The following is a 13,493-nucleotide window of genomic DNA, read 5'->3' on the forward strand; positions in this document are numbered from 1 at the left end:
GAAATTTTACACCTTCTAAAATTTCAAATGTAGACTTTCTGATTTAAAAAAAATTCCTAGATTGCTCACTTGTTGCTCTTATATTGGTAATAATAATGTATCAGGATCAAGATTTATTAACATGTGAGTTCTTCCCTTCCCATTTTACATCTCTCCTCCATAAGATAATTTTACTTCTGTTTGCCTGAGTTGGGTCATTATTTGAAGATTGAAGAGAATGATGACTAAAACACTTATCAAACTTTATTTTTAAACTTTTGTTGCCTATTATGGTTGATTATGTAATGGTTCTCAACTATTTACTTCTCTGTAAGATGATTATGCATGTCTACCCATTTCCTTGTGATTTATAATGTTTTCAAAGGGAGGAGCATTCTTCTCACCCCACTGTCAGATTTAGCCATGTGCCTTGTTTTTGGCCAATAACATGTGAGTATAAGTTCTAAGCAGGGTTTAACCACACTTACACGTTTCCAGCAATGCTGTTGCTCTTTAATTTTGCCAAAAGAACAACGTGCTCCAATTTAAGACTGCACCTTAGCCTGAGCCCTAGAATGGAAACACACATGGGGCAAAGCTATAGAGTAAGCAAGAAATAAACCATTATTATAGTAAGTGAGGCAGGTAATGCATTTCTGTGGAGAAACTGCCTTGCTAATCAGGGCTGTCAGGGATAATTTGGATGTTTCAGCATAAAATATGAGATGTTCCAAAGCAGATTGAGGGTGAAAGAATATTGATGAGAAAAATAAAGTATTAAAAATACTGTTTAAATGTATTACTGTGGGTTTTATAGGATAATTTACAAGGTGGATGAAAGTATTAAAATTCTTTTAAAATTCATTTTGCTGAATAGTATTCTTGAAATGTGAGACCATGCAAGGTTTAAATAACATGGACCCCAGGCTTATATTTTAAATACTTATATTTAGAATATATAAAAGCAGAAAACAGTTACCAAGTGCTCATCATTTTGAATCAGGATGTAATGTAATGCTCATGGAATTGAATGTGATATAGTAGTCATAAGAAAATGAGGTTTAGAGAGTCAGGTAATTTGCCCAAGGAAACAATCTAATGAACAGCAATTCTCAGATTTGAACCCAGGCCTATAATACTTAAAGCCCTTCTATTTGCTATATGCCTGTTTTTCAACCTCATGGCTTACACCAGTCCACTAGGCTTTCTACTTTACCAAAATGTTTTTAGAGAAACAAATATAGATTGAGTCCACATTACATTTAGAATCCCCATTTATCTCAGCTATGCCGTGAACGAACTATGCTTGGAAACCCACTTCTGTTTCCTTAATTCTCTTCCATTTTAAATTGCTTTACCTATGTGAAGCATCATATTTTCCCCCTTTCCCCTCATTATGTGCACATGGTTGTCATGACCAAGTAATCCCCTCATTTTTATTCCACCTCTCTGGGTCCTCATTCTCTTTTTGTTTTGAAAACTTCTCTGTTCTGTACATCGTTTTTTCAGTCAATTTAAGAGCTCTAACTTAGGTAATCTTTTTTTATCATTCTAGACATCCTACTTCTGTGGTATCACTCTCACTCATGCTGTATCTCTAGTCCACTCCAAAACCTGTGACTTATCCTTCCAGGACCATCACATTACATGGAGACAAAATCCAACCTACTTTCCCAACCAGAATGCTAAAAAGTCATACATTATTGCTATATCTTCCTGTTTGAAAATATTTAATCATTTAACATTACTGGTTCTACCTCCTTAATGTCTTTTTAATCCAGTTATGTGACCCTCACAATACCTCTGTTCCAAGCCATGCTCACCTCTCACACAGAAGCAGAAACAACTGCTGATTAGCATTCCTGCTGCCACACGTTCTCCTCTACAGTCTGTTCTTTACCGTAAACCCCGAGCTATTTATATATTTATCTATTTTTAATTTTTTAATGTTTTATTCTTTTATTGGATATAATTGACATATGATATTGTGTAAGTTTCAGGTGTGGTATGTGTTGGTTTGACAAATTTATATATTGCAATATAATTACCATGTTAGCGTTAGCTAACATCTTTATCATGTCACATAATTATCATTTTTGTGTGTTGAGAAGTTTGAAGTTTGTAATACAGTACTGTTGAGTATAATCACTATGTTATGTATTAGATCTCCAGAACTTATTTATCTATTCATTGCAAATTTGTATCCTTAACATCTTTCCAATTCCCCCACCCCCTAGCCCTTGGTAATTACCATTCCACTCTCTGCTTTTACAAGTTGTTTTTTAAAATTATATATATATAAGTGATATCATACAGTATTTGTCTTCCTCTGTCTGACTTATCTCATTTATTATAATGCCCTTAGGGTTCATCGCTGTTGTTGCAAATGGCAGCTTTCTCTTTCTCTCTCTCTCTCCCAGAGCAATTTACTGTTAAACATAAATCAGATCATGTCATTGACAAACCCAAACCATTTAGCAGTTTATTTCATTTAAGGGAAAATATAAATTCCTTAATGCAGCTTACTGGATCTTTCAGAATTTGACCCTGCAATCATTTCTGCCTCTACACCATTTCTCTACACCATTCTAAATTGGACAGCCTTGAGTAATCCTGTATATCTTCCATTTTCTCAAACTGCTCTCACCACAGCTGTTTCTTCTTTCTGAAACACACTTTTCGCACTGTACTCTTTTGACCTGCCTAAATCTCATCCTTCTCCATATCTCAAATTCTTAAATATCACTTCCCCAAAAGACCTTGATGACCTCTACAAGAGTTTAGCCTCCTACCTATATATAGGCATATCTTGTTTTATTGTGCTTTGAAGATACTGCTTTTTGCAAATTGAAGGTTTGTGGTAACACTGCATCAAGTAAGTCTATTCACACAATTTTTCCAATAGCATTTGCTCACTTAGTGTGTCTGTGTCATGTTTTGGTAATTCTTGCAATATTTCAAACTTTCATTATTATTATATTTGTTACGGTTATCTGAGATCAGTAATCTTTGATGTTACTATTGCAAAAAATTATGGCCAATGAAGGCTCAGATAATAGTTAACATTTTTTAGCAATAAAGTATTTTTTTAATTAATGTATGTAGACTGCTTCTTTAGACATAAGACTATTGCACACTTAATGAACCACAGTATGGTGTAAACATAACTTTTATATGCACTGGGAAACCAAAAAATTTTTGTGATTCACTTTACTGCACAGAGGTCTAGAAATATGCTTGCAATATCTCTGAGGTATGCCTGTATTATAATATTATCCTGTGGTTTCACTGTTGCAACTTTACTCATATTTTAATTAAATTCCATATTTAATATTGAATATCCTGGATTACAGAAACCTTTGTGAATATAGAAACTTTTCCCTTTTTTCTCTCTCATATCTCATAGAAGAATGCCTTATGTTAAAACAACACTATTAGGTAGTTAGTGAAAGAATATTATGTTTAACTAAATAATACCTTTAAATGGACAATCACATATCCATGAACTTGTATCCAAGATCAAGGGCATAGAGAGTGTAAAAGAAAAACAAAATAAAATTAAAAGACCTCTTATATGACTATTTCTATTGAAAGGACTACAGCACTGATATCAGCAAACTGACAAGAATGATTACAGATCCTCTTTGACTTATGATGGGATTATGACCATAAACCCATCCTAAATTGAAAATATCATTAAGTCAAAAATGCACTTAACACACCTGAGCTACCAAAAATCATAGCCTAGCTTAGCCTTCCATAAATGTGCTCAGAACACTTACATTAGTTTATAGTTAGGCAAAATTATCTAACACAAAGCCTATTTTATAATAAAGTATTGACTATCTCATATACTTCATCAAATACTGTACTGTAAGTAAAAACCAGAAAGGTTGTTTGGTACAGAATAGTTGCAAGCATATCCATCATTCACACCACATGGCTAACTGGTACCTGCAGCTCATTGCCACTGCCCAGCATCACGAGAGAGTATCACTGTACATCTCTAGCCTGGGAAAAGACCATAATTCAAATTCCAAGTATGGCTTCTACTGAATGAGTATCACTTTTGCACCACTGTAAAGTTGAAAAATCAAAAGTCAAACCATCATAACCTTCTGGATAATATTTATTTTAAAGGCAGCAAGAGCTCTAAATCTTGATATTAGGAGGTACTGATAGCAAAATTGATATTTTAGGACACAGCAGTATCTTTGCCTAGCATCAGCAACATAGATGCCATTTTTTAAGTATAAAGCAACTGGAGACATCAGCAAGGTAACCGGTGGAGAAAATTAAAAACATAGTATGAGGCAGTGGCCAGCTAGGAAGACATGTTTATAGAGTAATTGTGAGACAGTCACTTGGGATTTCCAGGCTGCTTGGGATAAATCAGCATTGGATAAAGGAGTTAATTTCTCACAAGTAGATGGACTGAGATATTTTCCTTTTAATACTCTGGCCCTATTAATATTCTCAGTTTTGTGTTTGTGTGTAGCATAGGGAAAACCTGAAATGAGATTGCATGGAAGAACCATTCTTCTGTTGGTAATTTTCCTTAATGAAACCTTTCTGGAACCTGGATGAGAACATTAGAATTTATTATCAAATTGTATATTAAAAATATGGAGAGCTGTTCTTGGAGCTGAGAACATTTTCCCTTTTAGGGAGCCATTATATATGAAACTTAAAGTTAAACTCTAAGGTTCCTTCTGAATCTACATTAATCAATGATTTTCCTCTCTGTAAAATCCTGGGAAATATTAATAGATATACAAATAATACACACAAGCACATATACAAATGCAACTTCTACTTATAATAAGATATACTAAAATGTTTTAAAGTAAGAAGAACATGATAGCTGAATTGAAGACAATAAGCAAAATACATTAAGGAAAATGGCCACTCTCCAGGAATATAAGGCAACCACATTACAGGGAAAAACAGGAAAGAAAATAAGGTAAATAAAGAGAAGGGAAGCCTTTGAATTTTCCATAAGTTAATGTCAACATCTTTAATCCATATCTCCTATCACAGATTAGCAGAACCCTTGCTAATAACATAAATGGAAGAAACTACAAACTTCAGCTTCATAAAAGTAAAGCCCCTCAAGAGTGGAGTGTCAGTTGGGGATTGTGTGGAAAGAAAATAAAGTAGCAGATCCCTAGATGTGACAAAATCACTCCATATCAAAGGAAGGCCCATTCTAAGCGACTAAATGCTGGTGTGAACCTTTTGAATCAGAGCACTGACTACTAGCATTTGAAAGAAAGGGGTTTGAAAGAGCATGGGAAAATAGGCGGAAGAATACACTGCAAACAATTGGAGTAATTTGAAAGTGGACTACATATTAGTCAATATTATATGAATGTTAAATTCCTTTGCTATGATGATGGTAGGGTTGTTGTGTAAGAGAATACCCCTGTTCTAAGGAATGGGTCTTCAATCTTTTCCGCAAATGGCCTGATAGTAAATATTTGTAGTTTTGCAGGTCTATGTACAACTATTCAAGTCTGCTGCTCTAACATGAAAGCAGGCACGAACAATACATAAATGTATAAAAACGGCTTCATTCCAATAAAATTATTTGTGAATACAGCTGATGGGCCAGATTTGGCCTATGGACCACAGTTTGCCAAAGCTGAATTATTTAGGAAGCAAGTAGCACATCTGTAAGATATTTCCCAACGATCTTCTTCATACATACACATACACACACACACACACACACACACACACACACACACACACATACACACACACACACAAAAGGACACTGAGCATGTGCTAATCACTGAATTAGGCACTTAACACGTATCGGCTCATTTAATCCTCAGGACAAATGAGGATATAGATATATATAATAAAATATATGCTCCATTTTTATTCCCATTTCATAAGTAAGAAAATGAAGGCACACACACCTTAATTAACATTTTGAAAATCACAGATATAATTATTAGGAGATCCAGAAATTGAGTCATGACAATCTAATTTCTGAGCCTGTGACATTAATGGCTTAAAGACTTCTGTAGGAACACATAAGGTGTAATTTCAGTTCTATAACTTAAAATGTGATCATAAGCATACCATTTATCCTTCTGAGCTTTGTTTTACCACAACTGTAAAATGGGGGACTTGGATAAGAGACATAAAAAATTCCCTTCAGTTCTAAATTTCTAAGATTCTCATTACCACATCATGCACATTTTCCTTTTTGTTTTTAACTCATTTTAGCCAAAGCTTCAGTAAAATAAGAAGCATGTACATAATGTCTTCTTAGCTCTTTTAGATCAAAAATTGTATGAGTCTATGAAAAGTCATTGCATCTTGAGCCAATTACTGACCTGAATATGAATTAGGTCATCACTGTTTAATGGACTGCATTCTCTGTAGAAGCTCTTGCATTGCCCTTGTATCAAGCTCAGAGGAAAACATCGACACTGATGTATCTGGTGCCTTATCAAGATTACTGCACTGCTTGTTATGTGCTTCGTCACAAAATCATGCCGATAATTATGTTTAATCGTTTTACTCAAGAGCACTAAAACTAATAGCCCTTGCTTTAAGCACACAAAAATCTACAGAGTCTATTCAGAAACAGTGCACTACTTGACATTCTGTTTCTAAGAGGGTATGAGATAATGTTAGAAATGTCTACTCTCTGGGGCCCAAGGAGGGGAGAAACAGCTACAACAACATTGAGGGCTATATTGGAGGTAAGGCTCCTGCCAGAAGAGAAATTTTCAACTGTAGTACCATTTCTCTCAGCTGTTGAGTCAATTCAATTTAACATATAAATAGCATGAAGTATTATGTTATCTAATCCTATAAACTAAGCATGAAAACTATGATTAGTCAAATCAAATAACAGTCATAAGTCCAGAGCTCTAGCCATCTAAAAACTGGAACAACTTTGTTAAATTTCTCACTTCCATCAGTTTTACCTTACTCTGATATGGTTCTCCAGACAAGGTGCATGATACAAATAAAAACCTTGTTGTCTGTCTGTACCAGTTGATAATACTTTGGTCAATATACATATTTCTATTCATACTATGGTGGTTTTGATAAAAAATCTTATTTTGCAGATCCTATGGCTAAACAAAACAAGTATTAAAATTATTTTTCCTTATGTCTGGGAATATAATCCAGTCCAAAACTCAACTTTGTATTCTATATATTTCTAGCAATTTTTAAAGGCTAATGAACACCAATACCTTATTATATTTTTAATGTAATTAGCATGGGTGTAAGACATGACAAATTTTATGAGAATCAGCTCTCATTTAATGGCATAGAACTTCAAACTTTCAAACTATCATAGTTTCACTCTTCCAGGCTTCAGAGTTTTTCCTCCATGGGGGGGAACTCAAGCTCAAACTGGGAAATTGCACTCACAGAACATTCCTTAGTCTGACAGTGCCAAATACTAGCTCAAGGGGTAATTTGCATGTCTGAACTAAGCCCCCAGTACCAGAGCTAAGAAGGGAGGGATCTTTGTAGAGCAAGAACGCTCAGTACAAAACATTTCCAGTTACTACCTTTCATATCTTATAACTATTACAAGGCCATTTAACATTTGGGGATGATTAAGTTTTCACACACTTTTCTTCCATGCTAACTTCTGTTTTCCTTGATTTTAAACAAAACAGCTGTTCCTCCGTTTGCCTCCTAAGGCATTTGGATCATCAAACAGGCATTTCCATTTGATATCACAGGCTGGTACTCATGGGTTTTGCACTAATTAAAGATGATAAGGTGAAAGTGAGACAGAGAAGGTCCAAACCGTGTAAGAGTGTGTATTCCTCAAAATAAGCAAATGCTACAGTAACTTTAAAGTAACCCCTTGACACTTTGAAGTTGTCTGCTGCACTGGCAAGTCTAAAATGAGACCCAGCCAAGACAGGCATTAGCATGTCAAAGAATAAACTTCATTTTCACTGTGAGGACTCTATTTGAAGTCTTGTGCTCAATGGTGTGGTACTCAGGAAGCAGCTGAATTGCATGCTGTTATTCCAGATGTGCATTGTCTCAATAGAAATACAATTTCACAGTCATTAAACATGTTAGGTTCATCAAGAGACGATTAGAGCAGAAAGCCTGACAGAAGTGCTTCAAAATCCTGATAGGAGATTTCTCTATTAATCAGTTTATTGGTTTTTATTTCCTTGGTATTAGACTGCTGTTTCTATGTATTGTTATAATCAAAGTAATTGATTAGCCTTGCCTAGTTCTACTATTGAATACTGTACAGAAATATTTTTAGTACTAAGTATCTGTGGCATTATGTCTCAGTGAAGCAACTGCAATTATTAGCTTAATTTCTTTTCTTCTGAAATGTATATCTAGGTAGGTTTTAATTAAGAAAAAGTTAGTGTGCCCAGAAAAAGCCAACCCATGCTGGTATAAATACATAATTCCATCTTTGCTAAATCTTTTCACTTAAGATAACATTGGCTTCTTGTCTTTAAACCTAATTTCTATCTGAATTGAGTATAAACCCTAGGAATTTAGCAACTGAACTCTTAAAAGACAAATAGAGAAATAATGGGAAGTTACCCTTTACCCAGAGACCACATTTTCAAAATTTAAAAAGGCAAAGACGATCTTAGGAATTTAGGGACATGTCAATTCTTAAAAATAAATAAACACAAATAAACGAATTCTTAAAAATAAATATAACATGAGAATTAATTTTATGCAATGGTAGGATAAAATAATTTCATTAATAATTTTACACTATTTAGGAATTTTCTTATGGCCTTTACTTTGAGTGAAAGATAAATACATTTCTGTTCACGGGCTTCCCTGGTGGCGCAGTGGTTGGGAGTCCGCCTGCTGATGCAGGGGATGCGGGTTCGTGCCCCGGTCCGGGAAGATCCCACGTGCCGCGGAGCGGCTGGGCCCGTGAGCCATGGCCGCTGAGCCTGCGCGTCCGGAGCCTGTGCTCCGCAACAGGAGAGGCCGCAGCAGGGGGAGGCCCGTGTACCGAAAAAAAAAAAAAAAAATACATTTCTGTTCAAATTAATTTTATCCATATATAATAACACGTTGCTATGGAAAAGGTGGAATGGGATTTATTCGCTTACTTTCTAATTTTAATCACATAAAATTAGCTATTTCTCATAGATGTCACTGTATCAAAATTTTGGAAAAGTTTTGATCATTTTTCTTGTCCAATTATAAAACATGCTATGTCCCACTGTAGATAATTTGGAAAGTACAACAAAATGCAAAAATTCCCACTATTTAAAGAAAAATATTATCATGATGATATCTTTTTCTGTACTATTTTATTTTCATATATGTATATAACATAAAAAATTCTTATTAGTATGTACACGTTTAATCTTGATTTTTATCAATTCTCTATAATTATCAGTACCATTTCCTCATGTTGGTAAAGATTCATCAAACAAGTGATGTAATGACTACTAATGGCATATCATGTCAATTTATATTTATCATTTACAATTGCTCTATCATTAAACATCTGGTTGGTTCTAAATTTTTGATATAACACAAAAAACTACACAGTCTATCCAAGTACATGAATCTTTGTTCATATTTCCCCAATATATATTACTAAGTGAAAACTTGTGACAACAGTTTAATGAAAATAAATATGCTTATTTTACCTAATTTCTCATTATCACTTCTCTTCAGCCATTAAGAAGCCATCCATTTATTTAATACAATTTGAAAACTATTTTCATCATTGTTATGCACCTTTCTCTATAGTCTTAAAATAATTTTCTCAAGATTTTACACTTCATGCCAACTCAACCTTATGTTCAATTAAAGCATCTGACATACAAAGTGGACAACCTAAGTATAGTATCCATTCATCTCTTGAGTTTTTTAGATTCAAACTACAGCTATATGCAGCACTGGAAATTGCACAATCAAGAACTGAAGAGACTTACTGCTGCTTATCTTTTTCCTTACAAGCATGATTTCACAAAGCAGAGTGTTAGTGATTATCAGAGAAAGCCAATTTATAGCTCCATGTAGGATTTTGTGGTATATAGTGATCTGAATGCACAGTGCTAAAAAGTATATTTTCATACATCTGTCCAAGGAAATAAAATATACTGGAAACCAGTTTCTCTAGTATTAATGTAACATATAAAAAAAATACACTGAACCTAGTAAGAGAAATATTAATGATAAACATGTTTTTTCCTTAGTTCTTAGAAATTTTTGCTTCACTTAATTTTTAAAATATTTTCTCTCTGTCTTAATTTGATTTTAACAGTGGAGGATAAACTTACTTTTTAAAATCCTGTTTTCATATTTGAATGCAACTATGAAGTAACTTAGAATATAGGAAATGCCTCATGTTACATGGCAAATGACCTTCTTTTCTAAGCTTATCTGGTAAGTGACACTACCAAGCTCTTTTATTATAATGAAAAATTGCTAGACTGGCTTGTACATATTAATCTGCCTCTCAGAATTTGTGGCAAATAAACTTTAGTTCAATGTCCTCTGTGCCACCTATCAGGATATGAGAATAACTATTTTAAAATCTTTATTTTTAAATGTATCTTTTTTTTTTTTTTTTTTTTGCGGTGCATGAGCCTCTCACTGCTGTGGCCTCTCCCATTGCAGAGCACAGGCTCCGGACGCGCAGGCTCAGCGGCCATAGCCCACAGGCCCAACCGCTCTGTGGCATGTGGGATCCCCCCGGACCAGGGCACGAACCTGTGTCCCCTGCATGGGGACAACCACTGTGCCACGAGGGAAGCCCCAGAATGTATCATTTTAATTGAGCACCATATGGAATTTTCCAAGTATGCTTTTTCATTTATCAAGTTGGCTTTAAGATACGGTTTCCTTGTTGTGTCTTAAGTGGACATGAATAAATTTAATCTATAACATCTATATAATAATCTTCTATATAACAATAATTTTCTATTCTAATTATCATTTATGATAAATGCCTCCTGATTTGTTCTTTGCATCACTTTCCAATTCCTCAGCAAGTTGAGACATACCTAACTGTGAAGGTGTAATTGTACCTGATAACCAATAACCACCTGGAAATGTTTTTATGGGAACTGCTGGTCATTTTTCTTTTTCAAGCTACAGAAGACAAATCTAAATTGAATGATTAAAAAAAAAAATCTCTGCTGTTGTATAGTAGCATTCAAGTAGAGAACTGTCTTGCTGTGTTCACCTCCGTTTTTCTCATCTTAAAAGAAAGTTATATATCAACCCCATGAAACAAGTAGCATGCTTCTAGCCTATGGAATTTTAGTGTGTTTTAAAATAATTCTTCCATGTAGAATTAACAGCCAGGAAGGAGAAACAGACATAACAGTTGGATCTTATTTTAAAGTATTTATAACAGGGACAATGATTAAGAACTCTAAAATTCAATAGGATTCTAGATAAAACATAGTTTTATATGTATAAGCCCTTGAATAACCTAATAAAATTGAAAGATGTTAACTTCTTCATTAATATAATCTTTTTAAAATTTATTGTGATATTCATATGGATAGAATTAAAATAAAGACCCAATTCCTAGATAATAACTGTTCTCTATTAGAGAACATAAAATGATAATGTCTATTAATCAAAAATACAGATTCTAGTAAAACACTTCATCTTTAGATACTTTGTTACCAAAGTAGAAAGGAGTGGAGAAATGTATTATGTGTGTTTTTTCCCTGATACCACACACTCTCTCCTCTTCTAAGAGATTAATTAAATTAGGTCATCAGACTCGGGGGTCCTTCCTACTTGCCTGAGACAGTCTGATATTTCAGTCTTCCCCATGGTAGCTCAGCTAAGTGTCCTTCATCTACAAGTCAACATTCTGTCTTTTCCAATTAGCTAATCCCTTTGGAAGAAAGTCTGTTTTGAACCTCATTTTTTCTCTTTCTCCTGATCCTCTATTCCCAACCGACCCACACCCCTCTCTGTTTACCCTTCTCCCACTACACACACTAGAAGCCCTGGGCACCTTATAGACAAGGGGCTTGATCTAGAATTGGTCCTTCTGCTGGATACATAACACATAGCATTCTTACAGGGAAGTAGGCACATAACGAGGAGAGTGGATGAGATTGCATTCATGTACAGCCCTCCCATCTTACTTTGTTTACTAAACCGTAGGCTGGACTTTTGACTACCAGTAGATGCCATCTTTGTCAGTCCCCTGCTTTGAAGTACTCTATCTGATTTTAGTAGTGTATATCCTTAGTTTGAATAATATCTTATAGGTATTAGGTATAAATGCTTTTAAACAGGAAAATAATGTAAGCTTTGCAATATTAATGCAGTCTGTTGACTGCAAGAAGCAGAGAGGTTTATATCATCACAACTATCCAATTATATTCAGTGATTTAGATTGGGGAGCACAAATAAAGAAAAACAAAACCCTAGAACCATAAATATTATTTATATCAAGACAATAATATATGGCATGATAATAAGGCTGAGAGCAAAAGTGTGGCATTGGATTATCAAGTCAAAATGAAATGAGGTTTTGGGATGCAGCTTATTTAGAGAGAATTCATCTTAATATGACCTGATGAAGTGATGTTTTAGTGTGGGTGGCTAAAAAGCCTGATAATCAAAGGAAAGTAATAGTTTCAGATAGCAAAGTATCTGATACTTGACCCAGTAGCAGGATATATCTTAGAGGAAAGAGAAAAGATTTGAGTTAACTAAAGGAGCTGTCTCACTAAGTTCTGTAGGATCCCTATAACAATATAACCCCAAAATGAGTAGACATCTCTCTTCTCACTTCACAACAGAATGCAAGCTGTCTTGGTACTGTGAAGATTGAGGCTTGTGTAATTAGAGATCCTCAACTCAGTAGAGATATTGCAAGCTGTTTCAATGTGTCTACAAGTACCTGAGAGAGCAGAAGAGCCTTGGTGTTGTAACTGTTAAATTAACACTTGTTAAGTGGAGTACAGAATACCAGATACTGAGCCGAGGTTCAACAGTAGACCACAAAGGAAACTGAAATAGAGAAATATATCACTCACAGGTCCTGGAGGAAGTACACTGAAGGCCTAGGGGCCACATGGGGAGGTCAAGGCAGAGTGCAGACAGAGAGAGAGACAAGACTTGGGGCACACACATTTATTAGAGTCTGCAGGCAGAGTGCTTTGGGGTTTTGTGGCAAACACTGGATTGGGCAATTCAAACCATAAAAGCATGATTTTGTTAAGGTCCACAGGGGTCTTATCTAAAAGGCACACAAGGAAAAGGCATTAGAAAGCAGGACTTTGATCACAAAGTCTGTTTGAAAGTCATAACAGGAACTTACATTTGCTTGTGACTCTGTGCACTGTTACCTAAGGCATGCACTTGCGTGAGGGGCTTAGTGTTAGTTTAAGGCCCCTGTAGGCCATCTGGCCAAAGAAAATGGATGCCGAGCCACCAATACCATGGAATAGCCTCACTAGACTCTTGACATTTGTCTAGAAAGAAGCCAGAATGACAGCCACAGGAGCAGCAGAAAGACCAGTATAAGAGGTCCCTTG

General features: G+C 35.0%; 1 protein-coding gene across 1 annotated transcript in view; it reads right to left on the reverse strand.

Moving 5' to 3' along the window:
- The window catches only part of LOC307185497 (uncharacterized protein), a gene marked incomplete at its 3' end in the record, with an annotated part of 133,056 nt that overhangs the window by 187 nt on the left and 119,376 nt on the right, over nucleotides 1–13,493 (reverse strand). Inside the window, exon 3 of the mRNA XM_079919812.1 lies at nucleotides 468–549. Within this exon, the coding sequence (XP_079775938.1) occupies nucleotides 468–549 (82 nt within the window). The remainder of the gene's footprint in view (nucleotides 1–467; nucleotides 550–13,493) is intronic.

The sequence above is a fragment of the Stenella coeruleoalba genome, assembly GCF_951394435.1.
Source record: "Stenella coeruleoalba genome assembly, chromosome: 4".
NCBI lineage: Eukaryota > Metazoa > Chordata > Mammalia > Artiodactyla > Delphinidae > Stenella > Stenella coeruleoalba.